This window comes from Leucopleurus acutus, assembly GCF_964270905.1.
Source record: "Leucopleurus acutus genome assembly, chromosome: 9".
NCBI classification, from domain to species: domain Eukaryota; kingdom Metazoa; phylum Chordata; class Mammalia; order Artiodactyla; family Delphinidae; genus Leucopleurus; species Leucopleurus acutus.
The window spans coordinates 22,891,238-22,913,499 of NC_139144.1; the positions used below are offsets into that span (position 1 = coordinate 22,891,238).

At 37.5% G+C, this 22,262-nt stretch overlaps 1 protein-coding gene across 2 annotated transcripts; it reads right to left on the reverse strand.

The window, feature by feature from the left end:
* Positions 1-5,147: 5,147 nt before the first annotated feature.
* Positions 5,148-20,409, reverse strand: PSMC2 (proteasome 26S subunit, ATPase 2; the record flags this gene model as incomplete). Of its 2 annotated transcripts, XM_082846923.1 has the most annotated exons (12): positions 19,597-19,759; positions 17,878-17,915; positions 17,210-17,291; positions 16,396-16,495; positions 10,665-10,796; positions 10,185-10,257; positions 9,710-9,805; positions 8,890-9,054; positions 7,887-7,974; positions 6,101-6,303; positions 5,908-6,004; positions 5,148-5,821 (listed from the first exon to the last, which is right to left on the reverse strand). In XM_082846923.1, the coding sequence occupies exons 1-12, from the start codon at positions 19,664-19,666 to the stop codon at positions 5,664-5,666; spliced, it is 1,302 nt and encodes a 433-aa protein (XP_082703049.1). In that variant the 5' UTR covers positions 19,667-19,759. The 2 variants fall into 2 exon arrangements, with proteins under 2 accessions (XP_082703049.1, XP_082703050.1); XM_082846924.1 differs by lacking the exons at positions 5,148-5,821; positions 5,908-6,004; positions 6,101-6,303; ... (2 more) ...; positions 9,710-9,805; positions 10,185-10,257 and adding an exon at positions 20,362-20,409 and having other exon boundaries at positions 10,661-10,796; positions 19,597-19,825.
* Positions 20,410-22,262: the final 1,853 nt, after the last annotated feature.

A 22,262-nucleotide genomic window follows, 5' to 3' on the forward strand; every position in this document is an offset into this window, starting at 1 on the left:
ACGAGGAGCTCAGCCTGCGATGGGGTATGAGCTTCTCGTGAAATTACTAACCTACACACTTTAAATAGTAGACACTAAATGTTTTTTTCCTAAGGGCAAATACTAGTAGTAGGTAAATACTAGTAAATACAAGGCTTGATTTGGAGGGTGAATGACGCATAGCAAGATGTATCTTACTTGTATTTTTTTAATTGACTATTTCAAAGATATTATTAGCCTCTTGCCTGCATTTATTGTGTAGTGACATTTCTGTTACTCTTTAGTATTATCTTTGTGAACTTAAAGAATTTATTTAAGTACTTTATCCACAAATCAGATACCCTGTCACCAGATGGGTAGTAGTTCTTTGCTTTTGTACTTGTTGATCTACAGACTTTCTGTAATCAGTTATCTCACAGAGGAGGCAAACCCACAATTTTCTAGAAGTTCTTCTTTTAAAATAACCATTTATTGTTACAGAAGCAATGTAGGTACATTGCAGAAAATTAGAAAATATAGACAAGCAAAAATAAGAAAAACATTACATTACCAGCAAAGATTATTGCTAACACCTTAATGCATGTCCTTCCAGATCTTTTTCTATCCATATATATTTACATCTTTTAACCTAAATAAGATCATACTCTACGTAGTGTTCTGTGACCTGTTCTTTTCAGTCATCCATCTTTGCTTTCTCATTCTAGAACATGTTTACCTCAGACCATATTCAAACTTCCCCAATTGTCTCCACAGTTGTAGTTGGTTTATCCAAACTAGTATTCATTCTGTGACCTTACAATACAAAAGGTCATGTCCCCTCTTAATCTAGCACTGTCCCTTTTTTGATGATATTAACTTGTTAAAGGGAGTTGGGGCAGTTCAGTTGTCCTGTAGAATCCCATCTTGTGAGTGTGTCCACTCGCTTTTTCAAGGTGTTATTTAGTTTGTCCCTTTATTTCCTGAACTACCTGTGATCTAGAAGTTATGTCTAACTAAAGGCTTCATGAATTTGAATAAAACATTTCTTGCTAGATGAGATACGTGCATAGATGAGGCACGTGCTTCAAATCGCATCACAACAGAAAACAAGTAATATCTAGTTGACCTACCATTAATGATGCTAAAATAAATCACTTGGATTAATATGACAACCAATCCCCCAATTATATTTTCTCCTTTGTGACTAGTGAGTTATCTGTATGGTGTTCCTTTGGCATTGAATGAATGCCCAGTTCTCCATTAGCCGTTCACCCAGAGGTTTTAACGTCTAGTGTTAATCCTTGCCTAAAGCAGCAATTTTATTAAGGTGTGTGAATTTTCTTTTCCAATTCTTTCATTTCTTCTGCATTTATCAATTGGTGTTTCCGTGTAAACTACAGCTTTCCCTCAACTTGAATTATTTAGTCATCCTTAAATATAGTTCTTACTGGAAGGGCAGGTTAAATTTTTTTTTTTCCATTTAGTTATCAACTTCAAAGTAAGGAGTTGGTTTAATAGATGGTGACGAAATAGGTTCTTTTTGATTTTTCCTTTTTCATGTAATTATACACTCATGAATTGTTGTAGTTTTAATGTGTTTCAGTGCATTATAGTTATTCTTTTTGGTGTTCAAATTGTCACACCTGTGGCCAGTAGGAGGCCCTAGAAGTTTTGTTGTTGCTAAAACTGATTTACCACATATTTTAGAAAACTGACTCCTGGGTATAATTTAATACCTTCCTTCTAAATCCACAGAGTTAGTTAATTCTTCATCAAACTCAGTTTTAAGCCGATGAGTGAGTAAAATGCTGTTTGAAGCATTTTCTCTACAGTTGTTCGAAAGGAGTAGGGAGACCTTTAAGCCAGTTTGTCATCAGAAGTTCCTGCTCCTGTAATTCTAACCACCTGCTCACTCCAAATCACAGCACAAGTATTAGCCAACCTGCCTAAAGCCTCATCTGCTAAGATTTCCTGCTAATAGTTGTTTTTGTTTTTGTTTTACATGTTTCCTTATTGACTCCTTGTTTTAGTTTTCATGAAGAAAACACTTCCAGGGGAAAAGTGCATCAGGAAAGAAGTAGGTTAGCATGGGTCTAGTCCAAACCAAACCCTATGGCTTGTTTGCTTTAAGTCTTATCAAGTTTCTCAGTGACTTTACTAATTTAATTCAGAATAGACCCCCGCCCCTTTCTAATCAATACTTTATCTAGATCTAGAGTGAAATTAGATTTGCAGTCAGTTATTTCCTTTGCAATCATCAGATACATCTGCATTCTGATACAGACTGCCTTCTGAAAGAGCATGTAGTTATAGGACCTCAGCTTGTACTAGAAACTTTTATAAAAGGGCTTGTATCGTTTCAGCCATTAAAGTAGAACTTAAGGATTTTAAACAATATTATAAAATATTTTATTGCATAATCTTTAGCACCAGTCTTCAATAAATGCTTTACACACAGCAGATATTCAAGTCCTGGTTATTGATAGATTGAAAGCAGTATACAAAAAAAGTACTTGTCTGTAGCTTACAAATTTGTATTTAACTTTTCTGTCCTTTAATTTTTAACCTATTTTGAATAGAATTCTACCATGTACATAAAAAGCATTTAAGTCTTAGGGGTAATATGTTTTTGTTTTGGCATGCCTCTGATATCATAAGAATGTATTTCAAAATGTATTCTATCTATATGTAAATATTTTGGAATGTTTTACTTAGAGTCATTTCATACGGTGGGAAATTTCCTGAATTCTTTTACTTACAATCAAGTTTTGTCTCTACCTCCTTCTTTCCGGACCTTAAAATCTGCTAGTATATACCTTTCTATGTTTTTCAGCCCTGGTTCAAATTCAGATTCTTAACTGCCCTATCCAAAAGGGCATAATCCACACTGATGGATATAGGGACTAGACTAGGCTTATTTTATGGAAATATGGGAAAGCCCTATTTCCAGGAAGGCCCCATATAGTGATGTTGTCTTTCTCAAATCCTGTGCAACATGACCATGGTTGTTCTGTGTCTCATGACCGGATAGAATATGTTTGCAAACAGTTTTGAACCAGGGCCCAGGAAATTCCTCATTCAGGTCATAGACGCTGACTGTACAATCATACGGCAGCTGAGAGGGATCCCAATGCCAATCTCATCTGCAGTGGGACTCAGAGAAACAGTGAAGGGTATGAATCCTCTGCAGGCTCTGGGAGAAGCATTTTGTAGTTTTCAGGTAACATCTAAAATATCCATGTGGTTTGATCCTGTATCCTTACCTGTTTAACAGAGAAAGGAGGTGTCTGCCTCCCAAGGTACATGTTGAGAAAATGAGACTGCCCTCCAGTGTGTGGAGAGGGTAGCAAACCCAGAGAATCTGCCCCAGAGTGGGTGGGTGTGTTGTCCTGTTTGGGGAGTGGGGGGCGAGGGGGTACCCTTGTGTGGGGCTGAGGGAAGGAAGTGTATGTGGTGAAGACGACTTTATTATGTCTGCCCCTTTAATTAATTCAAATTCTAAAATCAAACACAAGTTCCTTGGTATGAGCCTGTGTGCTTTAGTGAGTGCAGAAATGCTTTTGGTTCTTTTTTTCAGCAATGCTTTTAGGATTCAGTGTGTAGATTCTTGATAACATGGATTGAGTGCTGATAAAAGTTGGTTTGAGGACTGATAAAAGTGTTATCTAATTCTCCAAACATATAGCTAACCAAAATGTGTGCGGTGGTTTTGAAACCCCTCAAATCCCAGCAGCAAAACATTCAAAAGCCAGGACTGCACCAGGTAACCTGCCTGCTTACTGACTTGGATTTAAACAAGTTTGAGCATCTCAAAAACCCACTTTGCCTTTAAAAAAGGCTTACCAGGGTTTTCATTGTACTGGTATATAGCATTTCAGCTTTATGTAACAGATGAACCTGAGCTTTGTGAAAATTAAATTTTATAAATCTAATCACATTTTTAAAATGTTTTTTAAAAGTTTTTTTTAAAGGATCGCTACAGTATTTTTCTGAAGTCATAAACCCTTTGTATTGATTTATCAGCACGCTAATATGTGTAAACATGTATGTCTGTACACACACATATACACGTGTTTATGCACACATACATATTTTAGGTGGAGGCAGTTACCAGTGAATGTGTATATTTTCTTTTTAAATGGGGTACAAACATGCTAATCTAGATAGCATTGATGCTATCTGCATACATATGCCTGGGTAGAAACACCCAGATTTTTCAGATAATTCATTGTGCATTGATTTGATGTGTGGCCAGTTAGATTTTCATCATGAAACTGAGATGTCAAGATTATTCACAGCCTGTGACACGTTAGGCCTGAGTGAGCACCACATAACCAACTTGAGTTGTCTCACGTTGGTGCATCTGATGTATGTGGCAATATGAACAAGTGGTAAGACTTGAAGGAGTGTGTTCTAAATGCTTATTACATTGATCAAAACAGCACAAAAACACATCTTTAGTCATTCACTTATCAGCATAACCTGGAAATGGTTCGCTTTCATACCTCATGAAAGACTAGGGCAGGATTAGAAAAAAAATTTTCTCATCAGGTTCACAAAAATGAAGAGAAAGAAAGGATGTTGGTTGGATTTTGAGTGAACAGCTTTATTCTGCTTTAAAACTTTCATATTTTAAATATTTCAGTGCAACACAGCATTTTCTATGTTGTCAACTTTTTCTTTTGTGAGTTAAAATGTATCCGTCTCTCACTATTTTGCACTACTTGTGAATACTGAACTACAATAAAAATATTCTTCATTGTGTTTGGGTCTCAGTGTTTGGCAGGGGCCTGGAAGGGGTAATTGTGGAAGAGGGGAGGGAATTTGGTGGTGGCTGTACAAGAAATCATTTTAAAGAGCTTTGTTTAAGATTGTAATAAAAACTTTTATTTTAGAAGTACCTCACTATAGACCCGAAGTCTAACGGGAGCTTTACTGAAATTTTAAACCATTAAATTATAATGGTTTAATAAACCATTAAACCATTAATTTATAAAATGAAAATAAGTACTTTTCTATATAAAGCCAATTCCGGATTTTCTAAATGAGATTATTATATGTGTATGTTTTTCTTTTTGCTTTACTACTTCGCTAGTCATTAAAATCAACAATTCTTCTTGATTAATTTGAAATCAACTCAAATGGCAAAGCAAAACACATTACATCAGATGCTTCCTACACTTTAAACATAGTTTAGCCAAAGCTGCTTTATTCAACGTTGTAGGAAAAAACCTGTCGAAACACATGTGATCATATGCCTGGATGGGCCATTGTGATGAGGGCAGAAGAGCATAATGGATGGGGACATCGGCGATGGAGCTGTCAAACTTGGACTTGAATCCCAGCTCTGCTACAAGGAAACGAGGTAGGAAAATTCTGCATCTGTTAAATCCACGTCACTGGGCAGATGGGAAGATAAAATGAGATAATGTATGTACAGCACTCAACCAGCATATGCCTAGAACATATGTGGTCAAAGCAAGCACTTCACAATTTGGAACCTTTAAAAATGGTAGCAAGTCAAAAAACAGCTTTTCTGCCTAATGGCATTAGATATCACCCTTTATTGTACCACAGAGAAACGACATCTGAAAAAAGAGCATACAATTTTGAAAACCACTTATTTTGTGTGTGAAATGGTTATTAAGAAGTCTGTATAAGGTTAGGATTCCAATGAAAAGTGTTTTCACGAACACCTCCAGGGCTCAGTTGTATGTCATATAGCGCGGAGTAGCACTGAATTTGGCATAGGACTTGATGACCTTATTTACAGCTTCCAAGAAATCCTTCTCAGTAGCAATTTTTCGCCGTGCTCGGATGGCAAACATACCAGCTTCTGTGCAGACGCTTCTGATCTCAGCACCTTTCAAACAAAAAGAAAATAACAGGCTTAATTAAAGCAGCCCAAATAGACACACCAGCAAATAGAAGCAAGACCTTGCTACCTACCAGTGCTATTTGGACACAGTCGTGCTAACAGTTCAAATCTGATATCTCTTTCAACACTCATTGAACGGGCATGAATCTTAAAAATGTGAGTCCGGCCCTAAAAATAGGGGAATTGACAAATATTAAACTGGAAAACGGCACAGGAAGAAAAAATTTCAAGAATCCCTTTTCTACCGTGAAATGATGTTCCCACCTCTAGATCAGGTAAGCTAAACTCAATCTTCCTGTCCAGTCTCCCGGGCCTCATCAGCGCGGGGTCCAGAGTGTCAGGTCTGTTTGTGGCCATCAGAACCTTAATGTTGCCTCGAGGATCAAACCCATCCAGCTGATTGATCAGTTCCAACATGGTCCTCTGCACTTCATTGTCACCTCCAGCACCATCATCAAAACGAGCCCCTGAGAAGACAGGAGGAAAGACACTCTTCACATCTACTCAGAGCAGCACTCTGCTCAGTAAATCTCAGCTCAGATCACACCCTCCAGCCCAAGGGAACCTCTCAGTTTTAAGCAAATCCTGTAAGAACAGCCTGATTTACACAAAACTAACGAGAAAAGGACTCATCATACGTTGATTTAACATAGGTTCCTTTAAAGTATTTTTTTAAATCCTCTTTAAGGATTTTGGTTGAAGTCACTGAAGAACACCTCCATTCAACACAGTATACACCTGGACTAGGCAAAAGAATACATGCAAAATTAGCACTATAGTGGTATTTGAGTATATGTAAGAAAATGCCATACTCTTCTAAATTTCTCAAAACTGTCCTTAAAACTATGGCTAAATCCATAATACAGTAGAACTGTAATAGCTTACTATCACACTGATTTGGATATATTAGAATACTCTAGGTTAATGTCGATACTCTTCTTCATTTCAACCAAAATAGCACAAGAAGAGGCCTCCATATACATTTTTTCATTTTAAAATTGTATAAATACATACTGTTGTATTAATGCATTATGTACATTATAAAACACAAAAAATAGAAATTTTAAAAATGAGATTAAAATTAAATATGAAGGAAAGTACCAGTATTTTCTTCCTTCACCCTAATACTGTTTTATACAAAATCCGTTTTGGAAGCCACAGTTTCAGAGCATCCTGACATCATAAGTCTTATTCCAATGATACTACAAAAATGACTTCAGGGTCACAACATGGCATCTACAGACTGTGGTCAAATTATGGCCCTTGAACACTACCTACAGAATGTCCAAAGCCCACACCATCCATCCAGTCTAAAAGCAAGACTTTAGGTATCCTTACCACAGTCCCCAAACAGTGTTACAGCATCCACTATATTTTTTAAGACTTTTTTTTGTCACTGAGTTCATTAAATAACAACTATCTGGTATCTGCAGCTAATAGGAACTATTACTCTTATAGACTGTAACAATAGCCAAGGCCTATAGAACAGTATACAGTTTTCAAAGTCAATCACATTTATGACTGACTTCAAACCTCTCAAAAACCCATGAAATAAACAAGGCTGGAATTATCATTTCTTTTATAAGAGGAGCAAACTGGGGCTCAGAAGTAGTTAAAATAACTTGTCTAGATTGCACAGCTAATACTGTATTTCATCAAATCTATGAAGCCAATAATGTTATTTTATGTACACTTTATGAAAAACTACCACCAATTAAATTATGCCCCAGTGCTTTCTGATCCGATTAAGTGAAGCTGTATCCCAAGTTAGGAGTTGCTAAAGTGAAAATATGTGCCCTAGGAAAGAAACTGGGAAAGTTCAAAGATAAAGACTTTGAGAAATCCCAATGCTATATATATAATGCTTCATCTTTCCTTTATGGTGTGGCCCTAAAGTTTATTAGATCCGTGACTCTGATGTGCTAAAGCTCATAAAAGAGTTGGAATTTAAAATTCTGTACAAGATTAATGTATCAGGGGAACTTTACACATACTACTACAGAATTCTCGTGAAACCCAGTTGTAAAGCTCTCTGAGATACCATTCATACCTCCAATAGCATCAATTTCATCAAAGAAGATAAGGCAGGCTTTCTTTGTTCTGGCCATTTCAAAGAGCTCTCGAACCATTCGAGCCCCCTGATGAAAAAAAGTGTTAATTCAGAGTTGGTTTTAAAATCTTTTAAAATATAATAAGTTATACTTCAAACTTTTTAATATTCCTAACAGTATTCTCAACCATTATTACCTAAAGCTTTTTCAGAAAGACTGAAGTTTGTTACCTATTCCGTCAAATTAATCTTATTAGCTTTAAAACAATATTAGTAATTTCATGATTCTGTACCTATTAAATAGCCAATAACTTTAAGACCTGAAGAGGTCAAATTAACACGATTAAATAAAGGCACCATTTCAATCAATAAAACTTGAGGAAATAAAAGCATTTGATCCATCACTTGGCATTTCTAATCAATGAATTTGATTTGTAAGTTTTGATAACGGAATAAAAGTGTATCTCAACTCATGCAGATCCTTTTTCTAATTCTCATTGTAAGTATACTAATCATTAATGTTTCAAGATTACATTTGAGGCCATAAAGTAAGCAGGCCATAAAGTAAGCCCTAGACTTACTCTCTAATGAAAAAAACGTGTGTGTGTGTACATACATGTGTGTACATACACCCACGCACATACACATAGACAATCTCTGTTCTCTTTCTCAGAACAACATAAAACACTGCCCCTGAAGTGAATACGCTTTCGAATGCATTCACTGGGCATTACTGGGTTATTGATCTTACAAACCAAATGTGTAGAAAATGTCACCCTTCTGAGTAGGGAGCATACTGATTAAAAATGTTCAGCAGTTTATTTCCAAATGACCGCGCGGGAATGCTGGTGGCTTCTGGGCTTCTGACCTACTAATTACAATCCATCAATCAAAAAATTTCAGGTCTCAATCTTCAATGTGGAATTCCCATTTTAATTTCATCTATGCTTTATAAATCTTTCATAGAGCTACATATTCTTTGATTATTATCAATTTACTTTACCTCACCGACGTACTTCTGCACAAGTTCAGATCCAATAACTCGAATGAAGCAAGCATCGGTCCTATTAGCAACTGCCCGAGCACAGAGTGTCTTGCCTGTACCCGGTGGACCAAAGAGCAGCACACCCTTAGGAGGCTCAATGCCAAGGTTAACAAACCTCTCTGGCTGTGATGGAGACACGATTTTTACACTTATCAATTCTCTATAATAAAAACAAGACTACTTCTACATCAATATATTTAAACCAAAATTATTCAGTCCACAATTTATATACTTAATCTAAATAAGAATTTTACTTATAAGACATAAGATCTAAACTAGACTCATTAATACACAAGGCTGAATGGCTTTTAAAGGTATTTCTATTATCCAGGGTTAATAAGACATTTTTTTCCCCTAATTTTAAAAAATTAGTGTTTAAAGAACAAAAGTATTATCTCATATCTAATATTCTAGTTTTTTCCATTATCCTCCCAGGCTTAATTTGATTCAATTAAAGCCCATTTCTTCTTGATAGCATTAAAACACATTGTTTCTTCTACAACAACCTATTCTAAAGGTTACACCTCAACCTCCCTTGTCACTCTAAATAGCAGATTCTTCTTTTTTTGAATAGGCTTGACGACTCAATCTGTTTACTTTCTCTTATGGAACTTACCAGTTCTCCACACCTTTACCCTCTACCCCATCAAAAATTTTCATTTAGGAAAACATAAAATTTTAAAACTAATATATAGGCATAATTTTAGTGCACAGTACATAAAAGGCTCTCACATCTTTGTACAAAGAAATTTAAAAGGCAACAGACTCAACCACTTACATGAAGTAGTGGGGTTTCAACTACTTCTCGAAGTTTCTCAATCTGTTCTTTACAGCCACCCACATCACTATATGTAACATCAGGTTTTTCCTCCACCTAAGAGAGGGATGAAAATGTACGACATAGAGCCACATGCTTTTGCATACTAATCCAATTGTTCTATCCAGTAGAGCAGACCCAATACCCTAAAAGAAAAATCAGATTTATAGCAAGTAAGAATTTTAATAAAAATGGAATACACTGCCCAGTGTCCTAGACCCACTTGCTATATTACTTATTATGACACTAAGTGAGAGACAAACTATAAAATAAAGACCGATAAAGACTTTCTCATCTGAAAAATTGTTTTAAAAATTTTGGCAACTCTTCAATACATACCCACATATTAATATTTTATTAGTTAAAAAGTTTCAACGTTTTTTTGAGATGGATGCAATTAGTCATGCCATTCCTTTTCCCTCTCGTGGTTTCTTACCTGCATCATGGTAACTGTTGGGTCAATCTTAGGAGGCAGTGGAATGTGAATCTGATACTTATTTCTGTCCACACTAAGGAGGTAAAAAAGAGCCTCACCAATACATTCAAAAAATTTACTGAGTGAATTATCATGTGTTCTATATACATTATTTACATTAACTCACTTAATCCTCATAACCATCCTAGAGCAAGTGCTTCCTCCACCTACACCATGTTACCTTAAATAGACTGGCAAACTCAACTCTACAATTCTGTACTTAGTTTGATCATGACATTTGAGGCCATAAAAGGCCAAGTGGGGGTGGGGAGGTCAGGAAACAGATGCAGCAGCAGCAAGGCTGTCCAACTGCAGCCCTCTCCTAGGTTACCCCGGTATTCCGTGGCGCCCAGTTCACCCATTCAAAAGCAACCCAAGGGTGTGAATGTGACATGGCATCTTCAATGAAAGACGAGTATTTACTGCAAATAGAAATCTTACCCAACTCTCATCCCTTCTTCAATGTCAGTAGGTGCAACCTGATCACTGAGATCCACCACAAACTTGGCAAACTGCTTCACATTGATGATGTACTTCGGGTCCTCCGAATCAGCATTGATTATCTTTGTGCATCTAACATGGCAAAAGGCTTGATTAGAGTAAGGAACCTGAACCACTAATAATGAATTCAAGTAACTAGATTCTCCCCTGGGTATGCAGTACACGAATAAGCAGGTGTAAACTAGAACTGCAGAAACTGGGCCACTGTTAAGGATCCTTCTCTACAGAATATGCTCAATCCCAAGGGTCTGCTCAACTTTAGCCAAGCCATAAAAATTTCAAAAGATACATTCCCCTGGAAAATTAAACCCAAATATTTCATCATTAGGAAGTTCTCTTTACCAAGGGGGAAAAGTGGCGGGGAGGCGGAATGGTGGTGTGATGAATTGGGGGATTGGGATTGACATATATATACTAATATGTATAAAATAGATAACTAATAAGAACCTGCTGTATAAAAAAACAAAAACAAATGCTCAACTACAAAAAAAAAGTTCTTTCTTGATTTTCATAACTATATGGCTTTATTAGTAATACTCCTCTATATCTTCAGGTATTCTCCTTTTTATTTTTCCTATAAAAAGACAGTCATCTTGTCTTACGTCAAGTAATAAATATGTTTATTCTTTCCTGAGTTTATACTTCAAATCCATTATTACTGTTGCTGTTTTTAACTTAAATATATTCTTTTCCTGTGGGTTGTGGTGAAGGCGAATCTGAAACCCCACATACATCACAGTAGAAGGTAGTCTACTGCCTACTTTCTATACTATCTTCCTACAGAAGAAACCCAAAAACAAAAAACAGAACTCATATTGGAAAGAGCTTATATCATAAGCTGTAGCAACAAATACAGGGAAATACAAAATAGTCTCTGGCGTGTGCATATAGGTAGAGCTAAGAGTAAGGTAAAGAATTCTTTGTCCTTGCAGCATAAATTGTGGACAGGATTCCATTTTCTGTTATTGGAAAAGGTCTACCAGGGAAGTAGAATTTTATATATAGAAAGTATCTATCACTACTTTATCTGACAGACCCTGCCAACAGTGTTGCACAGATAGGGATTTTTTAAATTCTCAGCTGAAAAAGTATATATACAGGGACCTCAACTTGCAGAACGTTAAATAAGGACCTTTGAAAACCTGCTCATCCTTAAAAGCAAAGAGAACACTGGCAAAAACATTGAAAATCAACATTTTCAGAACTAAAACTATAGGTCTGTAACAATCCAAAGAATGTTTATTCAAAAAAAAAGAAAAGGGCTGAATCCTGGTAAGAACAGCGAGCATTTTGCGTTTAAATTCGCCTTCATCCCATAGCCCTCTCCCCAGCTCTGCACAAGACTTGAAAGCCAACGGCCTCACAGCCGTGATAGATGTGAAGACAAGCAGCCTTCCTGGGGGAAGGCAGGGACAAAGAACTGGAGCTCCCCAAAAGCCCAACCCCAGAGAACTATTTGACCTGTCGGGCAGCTAGCTGAAAAGCTCCATTCTCAGGACTTGCTTTTATTTGACCGGACTCAGAGCTCGCTGTCTACACACCCCCTGCCCACAGGACATTTACTGGAAATAATCGGTGGCAACTGTTTAACATCAACTGTCTGAGGTGGCATTTACCAGTTGGGGCTAACGAGGCTGACCAAAAAAACTTCAAAGAAAAAACAGCAAGGAACAGCAACAGTAACAAACCCTGGGGATAGGGGAAATCTGAGTTCCAGAACTGACGTTATTTAAAATGTCCAGTTTCTATCAAAAAATTATGAGACACAAAAAGAAATAAAATATGGCCCATACATAGGGAAAAAAGTCCATAGAAACTGTCCTTGAGAAAGCCTAGACATTGGTCTTACTAAACAAAAACTTTCATCAATGTCATAAATATTTTTTTTAAAAACCAAAGGAAACCATGTCTAAAGAATTAATGGGAGGTGTGAGAACAATGTCTCACCAGAGAGTATCAACGAAGAGAGAAATTAGACTGGAATATAATTAGGCTATTAAAAAAAAAAAAAGATGTTCTGATACAAGCTACAACATGAATGAAGCTTAAAACACTACGCTAAGCTAAAGAAGCCAGAAAAAGGTCATGCCTTGTATGATTACATTTATATGAAATGTCCAGGATAGGCAAATCCATAGAGACAGGAAGTAGATGAGTGGTTGCCAGGGGCCAGTGAGAGAGGGGAACAGGGACAGTTAATAGGTACGGGGTTTCTTTTGGAGGTGATGAAAATATTCTGGAGAGTAAAAAACAAAGTGTCAAGAAATGCTGGGGCAAGGGGTAGGGTGGTGGTAACTTCACTGAAAATGAGAGTGTGGAGGTGAGAGGGGAAGGGTGATTAAACATAAGTGAACCTGCCACTGACATTCCCTAGCCCTCTATCTCCACTGTTCTTCCAAAATATTGGAGATTGGAGACAACGTGAGACTGAAGACAACTTCTCTGGGAAGAGTGACCATCCAAATGAAAGATCTAAAGACACTGACCCTGAAGGCTCCCCAACTAAACATTCAACTGTATAAGTTACAGTGAAGCCTGAGATAGACATGCCTCACTATTGAATCTAGAGCTTCTATCAGCTTTTTGGTCTCCCACTAAACAAAAGCACAAAGTAAGATTACCAGACATCTAACATAAAAGACAGACACCAAGCAAGCAAAGAGGAAAAAAGCATCTTAGAGGAAACAGAAACCTTCCAGTTATCCTTAACTTCCTTAGACGTTCACAGCATATTACAACCATGATATGAGAACAGGACAACACAACATATACACTGAAAGAAAGAAAAGCTCTTGGAAATTAAAAACTTAAGTGAGAGGGAAAAAAATCAACACATAGACTCAAAGTTAAGAAAATCTAACAAAAAAGTAGAACAAAAAAACAAAATGAGAAAAGAAGGAGAGAAAGATTAGCATTTCCAGGAGGTCCAATATTCCTGTAACACAAGTCCAGAACAGAGGACCAAGAAAATGGAAAGAAACTATTTACAAATAAATAGCTTCAAGAAAATGTGCACACTGAAGGACATGAGAGCGCAGCACCACTGCTGAAAACACACCAACACCAAGGCACGAAGCCATGGAATTTCAGAACACTGGGAACGAGGGAAGAGCCTGCAACTTTCGGAGGAAGAAAAGGTCACATACGTAGGACTGGGAATCGGAATGGCTTCAGACTAACACCACCGGGAGGCAGAGGACAATGTAACGATGCCTTCAAAATTCTGAAGGAGAAGAATTTTCTATCAGCCAAGATATTTCCAGACATATGTGGTCTCATATGGTACCTCCCAAATGACCCTTTCAGGAAGCTACCAGAGAATACAGGCCACCTAGTGAGGGTGTAATTAAATCAGAAAGAGAAACTCGTGATACACGAGCAACAGGAGAGAGTCAAAGGGAACCTCCAGGGTAAGAAGTCACAGGATGCTCGTGATTCAGCAGGCGTTCAGGCAACCAGTCCAGACTGAAGCAGGTCAGAAAGTGCTGGGAAAGGCTTGCTCAGGAAGATGAACCTGAGAGAATATCTGATGCAGCTGATGCACCTGAGGTACATGTGAGAAAACCTGACGGACCTAAGGCATCTGAAGAATAACTGATGATCGCGAAAAACCGGGGGCGGGGCGGGGGGTTGAGTTAGTAATATACATAGACAACAAGGCAAATGAAAAAACGAGACAGTTAGGGCAAGGAAAACAAAAAGTGGTAGAAGAAAGGAAAAGTAATTACAGTTTACTAATGGCTCTTTGTGAATAGGGTTTACTTAGCCATAATTATGAAAACCCTAAATACGGATCTAACCAAAATTTTAATATAATTACATTATGAGGCCATAAGGATGAGAAGGACATGTCTTTGGGATGAAGGTAGAGGAAACAAAGCAAAACAAAATCCTCATCTTTCATGGTGGGAAAACCAATAAACACCACCTGAAACTAAAACATCAAGAAGTGATCTACAATATACAAAACTTGACTCTATCCATTAGAAATAGAAAGGCAGAAACCAAAATAACCACCTAAAAGTTTTGAAAATAGGTGCTTCTAGTAAAGAGGAATTAGGAGAAACTGTTGTCATAGAACTATTTAACTCTTTAAAACCATGATAAAACTAAAAAGCAAATAAATGAAAGCATGGAAAGACAGAAAAAGGAACGGAGGATAAGATGAAAGAAAAATAACCTGTAACTGTATTAAAGAGGCAAAATTGAAACAAAACTTTCAATAATTAGAATAAAACACAGGAGAACATGTTTATAATCTTGGACTGGGCGAGGCCTTTCTAAGCAACATTAAAACCCAAAAGGTATAATGAAAAAGCTAATATATTTACCTCCTAAAAAGTTAAAACAGTACGACAAAAAGTACTGAGAAGTTAAAAGTCAAGTGAGAGACTGAGAAAAAATATTTGTAACATATTTAAGAAAAGATTAATATGTACAATATATGAAGCATTCTTAAAAATTAACAAGAAACAATCCAATGGAACAAAACATGAATGGTCAAAAATATACAAATGTTTAATAAGTATAAGAAGTAGCTATCATACTACTAATCAGCATGACACAAATTAAAGTGAATTGGTTTTTTTTTTAATTTTTTTGCCCAAATGGCAAAAGTTTAAAAATCAATAATCAGATGTCTTACATTGATCAGGTAAATACGCATTTCCCTCAAAACCTTTGGGTAAGAATGTAGACTGGCCAAACCACTTTTTTTCATACATTTTCAAAATGGTAAATGCCTCTGTCCCCATAATTCCACTTCTAGTAAGCTATACTATAGAAATGTATGCACATATGTAGAGAAATATTTAACATGCGTGTTCAGTCCAGCACTGTTATCATAACAGAAATTGCAAACAACCCAACACCTATAGAATATTATGTAATTTTTAAAAAACAAGAGAAACAAGAAATAAAAAAGGTACATCTGGCCTTCCCTGGTGGCGCAGTGGTTAAGAATCCACCTGCCAATGCAGGGGACACGGGTTTAAGCCCTGGTCCGGGACGGTCCCACATGCTTAGGAGCAGCTAAGCCCGTGTGCCACAACTACTGAGCCTGCGCTCTAAAGCCCGCGTTTCACAACTACTGAAGCCCATGTGCTGCAACTACTGAAGCCCGTGCGCCTAGAGCCCGTGCTCCGCAACAAGAGAAGCCACCGCAGTGAGAAGCCCACGTGCTGCATTGAAGAGTAGCTCCCACTCACAACTAGAGAAAGCCCGCACACAGCAATGAAGACCCAGCGCAGCCAAAAATATATCTAAAGAAAAAAGGTACATCTATAACAAAGACAATGAAAGATTTCTAAAATATGTAGTTATATCTAAAAAGAAAACAGGATGTTTCTTTGTATGTAAATATATACGTGAAGATGCACTGGAGGATTAAGAGGACCAAATTATTTTCAGTAGTTAGATGGGAAGGAAGGTTTTCATATTTTGCTCTGTATCTTCCTGTATCATTTGAATCTTTTATATGATTACGTCTTCACCTATTTCTTAAATAATTGTTTAAAGTATAAAGTTTTAACCCCAGATACTTTTGGAGAAAGCTGCATTTACTTGGAATATGGCATAAAAATTCTTTACGAACTATTACATTATACCCAAGGCTTGAAAAAGTACCTGAAAGTACAGATAAAAATAAATTTCCACAGAGCACTATGCGTACCTCGCAACCTGCAAAGGCTGTTCACTCTGGAGTGTTTGCTTATCCGCAGCCAAATCCCAGAGTGCTGGTGGGGCCAGGCCAGTGTCAGACTCTTTAATACCTACGTAAAGAAAGATTACAAAATTCACTGGACTGTAACGCAAGCTTTCTCACCCCAGCACCACTACCATTCTGGACTGAATAATTTGCTGTGGGGGGCATCCTGTGCATTCCAGGATGGTTAGGAGCGTCCCCGGCCTCTAGCCACTAATCACTAGCACCACCTCCCCCTTAGGTTGGGAGAATCAAGAATGAGTTTAGATGCTGCCGAATGTCCTAGGGGGATGACATCAGTTGAAAACCATGGCCCTAAAGTAGTCACAGGCCAAAAATGTGATGTGATGTCATATCTGACATTTTTTTGTGCAAGTCAAATACTATCAATATAAAATTTCACCACTCAAGTTCCCAAAAAGAAAAGTTGCCGACTACTAGGCCATAGCCCGCTTACTTCAAGCAGTACCATGTGAGATCATATTTTTATTCAAGAAGAAATTCTGACTTGTTTATTATAGTCAACTGAACTTGGCTTTGACCAACAGAAACAATACTTGCTTAAAGGATGATGTTTCTTAATTGCTTAAGCATTAAACTTTCTTGTAAAAGGTAATGAAAACAGATTATTAAATGAGATCCAATTTCTTAACAGATAGGAAGGATAATAATTTTTTTAAATCTGTGATTCATGGAAGAGTGACATTGGTATTTCAGCTCCTTTGATATAATCAAACCATTACCCATAAAGAGGGGAAACAGAAATAAAAAATATACATACCCGTGAGCTCATTAATTTTCTTGAGAAGTTGTTGAATGTCATCTTCAACCTGTTTGATTTGCCTAGAGTAAGTGCTCTGACCCTAGGAGTTAAAGTCAGTTTAATTAGAATATCAGGATACCAACAATGTATTAAACTATAAATAAAAACTTTTAACAGTTACACTTGTAATAGCTATTATTGTCCTAAAGCTTGTGAAATGAGAGTAGAGAGAGGGAATCTATCATTTTCAGAACTATTCCTGAACCAATATATTCCCCTAAACAGGCAGCAAACCATTATGCAAGGTAACAAATGAAAATCATGACTAAAATTATCTAAAATTCAAGTCCATTTCTATGCATTAAAACTTACCATTTCAGATCTAATTCATTTTTATACATTTTAAATATAGTAAATATTTCTAAATATAATAAATTATTTCAAATATCTTTCAATATAGTACCGCACTTTAATTACAAATAGTACAGAGACAATGTATAAGCTTAGACACACTGAGTATTTACTCTTTGATCTATTCTAAATAGAAACTGTAGGTAGATAACTTTTTATCAGTGAAGATTAAACAGCTGGACAGTCTCTTCCAACTATTCTGGAAGGCCAATATCAACAAGAGTCCTTATTTCAACACAAAACATCTATATTTTGTAGACATTGAAAGGACTTACATAAGTTTTCAGCAAGGCAATATCCCCCTCATCCAGAGCTACAAGAAAAGAGATAATATATGAATTCAAACAAAAGAAGCTAGAGCTTACAATTCTTTTCTGTTCAATTCAGATTGCATTGAGTGAGAAAAACTGTGAAAAGTTGTAATGATATAAACACAACCATCAAATAGTTCCTGGACTCAAGGAACTTTTATCTAACTGGGTGAAGGCAGATTTTAAAAAGTACATAACATAGCTTCAAAGTGATATGACATAACAAGAACATGGAGCCCAAAGAACAGACTTTGAGATTCAAAACGACCTGAGCACTAGTCCCAGCAACATCATGCATTTGCTAAGTAACCTTGGAAAAACCATTTAAGTTCTGTGAGCATCAGTCTTCTCACCTGGAAAATTGTTAGCCTCAGTGTTGCTCTAAAGATCAAGTAAGACATGGATGAAGAAGCGCAGAAAAATGCTACACACATTAGTCATGACTGTATCCAAGGCATACATTTGTTAATATATTTATAGAATTATAACTTACCCAGAGAAATACCCAGATGAAATGTTACATCTCTGTGACTAAATTTTACACTAGGTGACTGAGTACCTCTTTCAAGGGAAAAGAGTGAGATGAAAGTGGAGAGGAAATGCTCCTTCTCTGAGGGGTGGGTGGATATTAAGAAGAAAGGGTGCTAGGAGAGGTTGAAGTTGTTTAGGAAGGAAAGACAACAAAAATCCACCATAAGAATGTGTTAAAATAGCCTATAAGGAACAAAAGAAAACAGCATAAAGATGAGGCTTTTACAAAAGGGGCTACTGGGAAGAAATCATGAACGAACGTGCTGCGGGGAAAGGGTCAAGTGGTATAGTCTCTAAGGAGAGTAACCCAGCAGTGTCTATAAAAATTACAACTTCATTTCTAAAATTTACCCTACAGCTTGTGTTTGTGCATGTAGTAAAGAGTTATATTAACAAGGTTATTCATTCGTATAATGTCCATCAATAATGCTTATTACTGAACACCCAATCATTTGGGATACTATACAGACCACACTGACTCTACATAATGATACGAACTTACATCATTAAAATTTTTTAAAAAGCAAGATATACAGCATGTTACATTTATGTAAAAAGAAAAAGGAATATACAAACAAACTTGCTTGAATGTACACAGAAAATGCCTAGAAAGATGAGGCAAAACGGCAACATCAGTTGCCTCCGTGGATAAGAGGTGGCCGGGGTCAAGGATGAGACACTTTTCCATTTATCTTTTCCGCTTTCGTGTTTTGAATCATGTGAATGAATTATCTAGTCAAAGGAATGTTTTTTAAAAAAGAAAATTACGTCTCAGGATCCTGGCTATACAGTGGTAACAGCAAGCTGTCATTTGATGGGGAGGAGGGACAGCAAAGAGGGTCCAGGCGACCAAGCACCGCCACGCGGGGAACTTTCCAAGGCCTGCAAGGCCAAGCGGGGCGCGTGACTCCTTCAAGACCTGACAGCTGAATGTGAATAAAAATTTCGATCAGCAAGAGATGAACACAGGACGCGGGGCTGGTAGAGGGGAGACGGAGAGGACAGGCCGGTCAACCCGTCTGCAGCACCAGACTCAAATCGCTAGCGGCACAAAAGCGACAGAGCGCCGAGCAGGAATCCAACCCCCCCATCCCGGACCCCGGGCCACGATGGTCCTGCCCCGGCCCGGAGCTCCTGCCTACGTCAACTGACCTCGGATGGGCTTGTCTTCTTTCTCCTCTTCTTTGGTTTTCCGCTGATCTGCACCGAGGTAATCCGGCATTTTAGGAGATCCAAGAACCTCAGCTTGCTGGGTGATTACACAGCACCTTCCTCGCTTCCGGTGGCGCTCCTGCCTTTCCCTTCCTCACCGGAAGTAAGGCCGGCTCCGCCGGCCCTTCTGCCCCAGAAACGGGCGGAAGAACGCCACGGAGGACAGGCCCTGCGGCGGGAGAGCAGCGAAGGGGAGTGAGAAGGTTTCGCTGTTAGAAGGGAACGTCGCTTTCCCTTAGCCCCTCACCGTGGGGAGTTCCCAGAGCAACAGATTGCAAGATCAACTCAGGCTCAGGTCAATGAGTTTAAATCCTGCTTTAGTCATTTAAACTCTGTATTCTTGGGTAACTTCTTTAATCCCTGTGCTTTAATTTTCCCCTTGACCTCACAGCATTGTGGATGCATTAAATAACAATGTTTGTAAAGTACCTGGCTTATTCGATACGCAATGAGTAGTGACTAGATTTATACATAGAGTGAAGGTAAATAGAAGTTGTTCACTAATTTGACACTAACAAGGGCTGAGGAGGTAAATGGTTTCCATGTTTGACCCTGCTGCCAAAGAATGGTACCATCTTCAGATACAGGAGAGCCAGAGAAGAGAGCAGGTTTTGAAAGAAATGAATTCGGGAGATGAGGAATGGAAGAGAGCAGTTAGACAATTGTAGAAGTTAGAAATGAAAAAAAAAAAAAAAAAAGCCTGACCTTTCTGTACCCAGTCAGCAGTGAAAAGGCAACCTACAGAATGAGAGAAAATATTTGTAAGTCATATATCTGATAAGGGGCTAATATCCAGAATATATAAAAACTAAAATGGGAATTCCCTGGCGGTCCAGAGGTTAGAACTCAGAGCTTTCACTGCAGGGGCCCAGGTTCAATCCCTGGATGGGGAGCTAAGATCCTACAAGCCTGTGGAGCCGCCAAGAAAGAAAGAACTAAAACTCAATAACAAAACACAACCCAATTTTTTAACTGGACAATGTACTTGAATGGACATCTGTCCCAAGAAGTTATACAAATGGTCAAGAAGCACATGGAAAGACGCTCAGCTTCACTAGGCCCTGGGGAAATGCACATCAAAACCATGAAATACCACCTCATACTTCTTAGAATGGCTATTATCAAAAAAAAAAAAAAAAAGTGTTGGTGAGGACGTGGAGAAAATGGAAACCTTGTGCACTGCTGGTGGAAATGTAAAACGATGCAACCACTGTGGAAAACAGTATGGCAGTACCTCAAAAAATTAAAAATAGAATTATCAAATAACCCAGCAATTCCAGTTCTGGGTATATACACACAAGAATTGAAAGCAGGGTCTCAAAGAGAAATTTGTACCTCCATGTTCATAGCAACATTATTCACTATGGCCAAAAGGTGGAAGCAACCCAGTCAACAGATGAATGGATAAATAAAATGTACATACAATGGAATATTATTCAGCCTTAAAAAGAAGAATTCTGGCACACACTGCAATTGTGAAGACATTATGCTAAGGGAATAAGTCAGTGACAAGAAGACAAACAGTGTATGATTCCACTTATATGAGGTACCTATAGTAGTCAAATTCACAGAGATAGAAAGTTGAATGATGGTTGCTAGGGACTGAGGGGCGGTGGAAATGGGGAGTTGTTTAACGCATGTAAGAGTTTCAGTTTTGCAAGATGAAAAGAGTTCTGGATATTGGTTGCACAACAGAGTGAATGTACTTAGCACCACTGAACTGCACAGTTTCAAGTGGTTACGATGAGAATTTTATGAGTATTTTACCACAATTAAAAAAAATAACCTTCATGCTCTTAGAGGTTATGGTGAGAATAATTGGGATAGGTGTGAGAAAAAATTAAGAAAGTGGAGTCAGGTAACCTTGACCCTTAAAGCTTGTTTTAACAGTGGCTACAGGTCAGGAAGAGTTTAGGGTGAGATAATTAGTGTAGTTTTTGAAATGTCGGTTTTGAAGTAACAATTTTGTCATGCAGCAGATACACAGGCCAATTCAATGTATTTAACAGTGAAAATGTAATTCCTAGATAATAATTTACTAATTTCTGGGTCTCTTTGCAGAAGAGTGGCACATCAATTCTTCTCTTTTGCACAACCTATTCCAGATAACTGTGTGTGGGGTGGAGGATGGGAGGTGGAGTCTGTGAATTTCCACCCACTGATTTCTTTTTGCTAATTCTTGCATTTGACCTCAGTCCTAGAAGGAATCATACAGGAGAAGTATAATTAATTTTATTAAACAATAGAGTCCTGTAATTGGGAATATCTTGAAAGAAAACTTCATGCTGCTAGAGCAGGGTAAAATGATTGCTGGCCTTGGATTAGAATCTAATACTACAGAGGGGTTACTTCTGCAAATGATATGGGTATTAAATGCGATAGCCCAGGTAAATTAGTAATAGCACAAACATTAGCTCCTATTATTATTTAGGTAAACACAAACGCATTACAGGTTTATGTACAGAATTCTCTATGAATGTATAGACTGTTATTGTCAATACTAATTCATACACATCTCACTTTCTATTTATACAAGTACAGCTACTACTAAAATCAACGGTTCAATTCAAACTAATAAAGTAGTAGTCAACTTAAAAAGGAAAAGA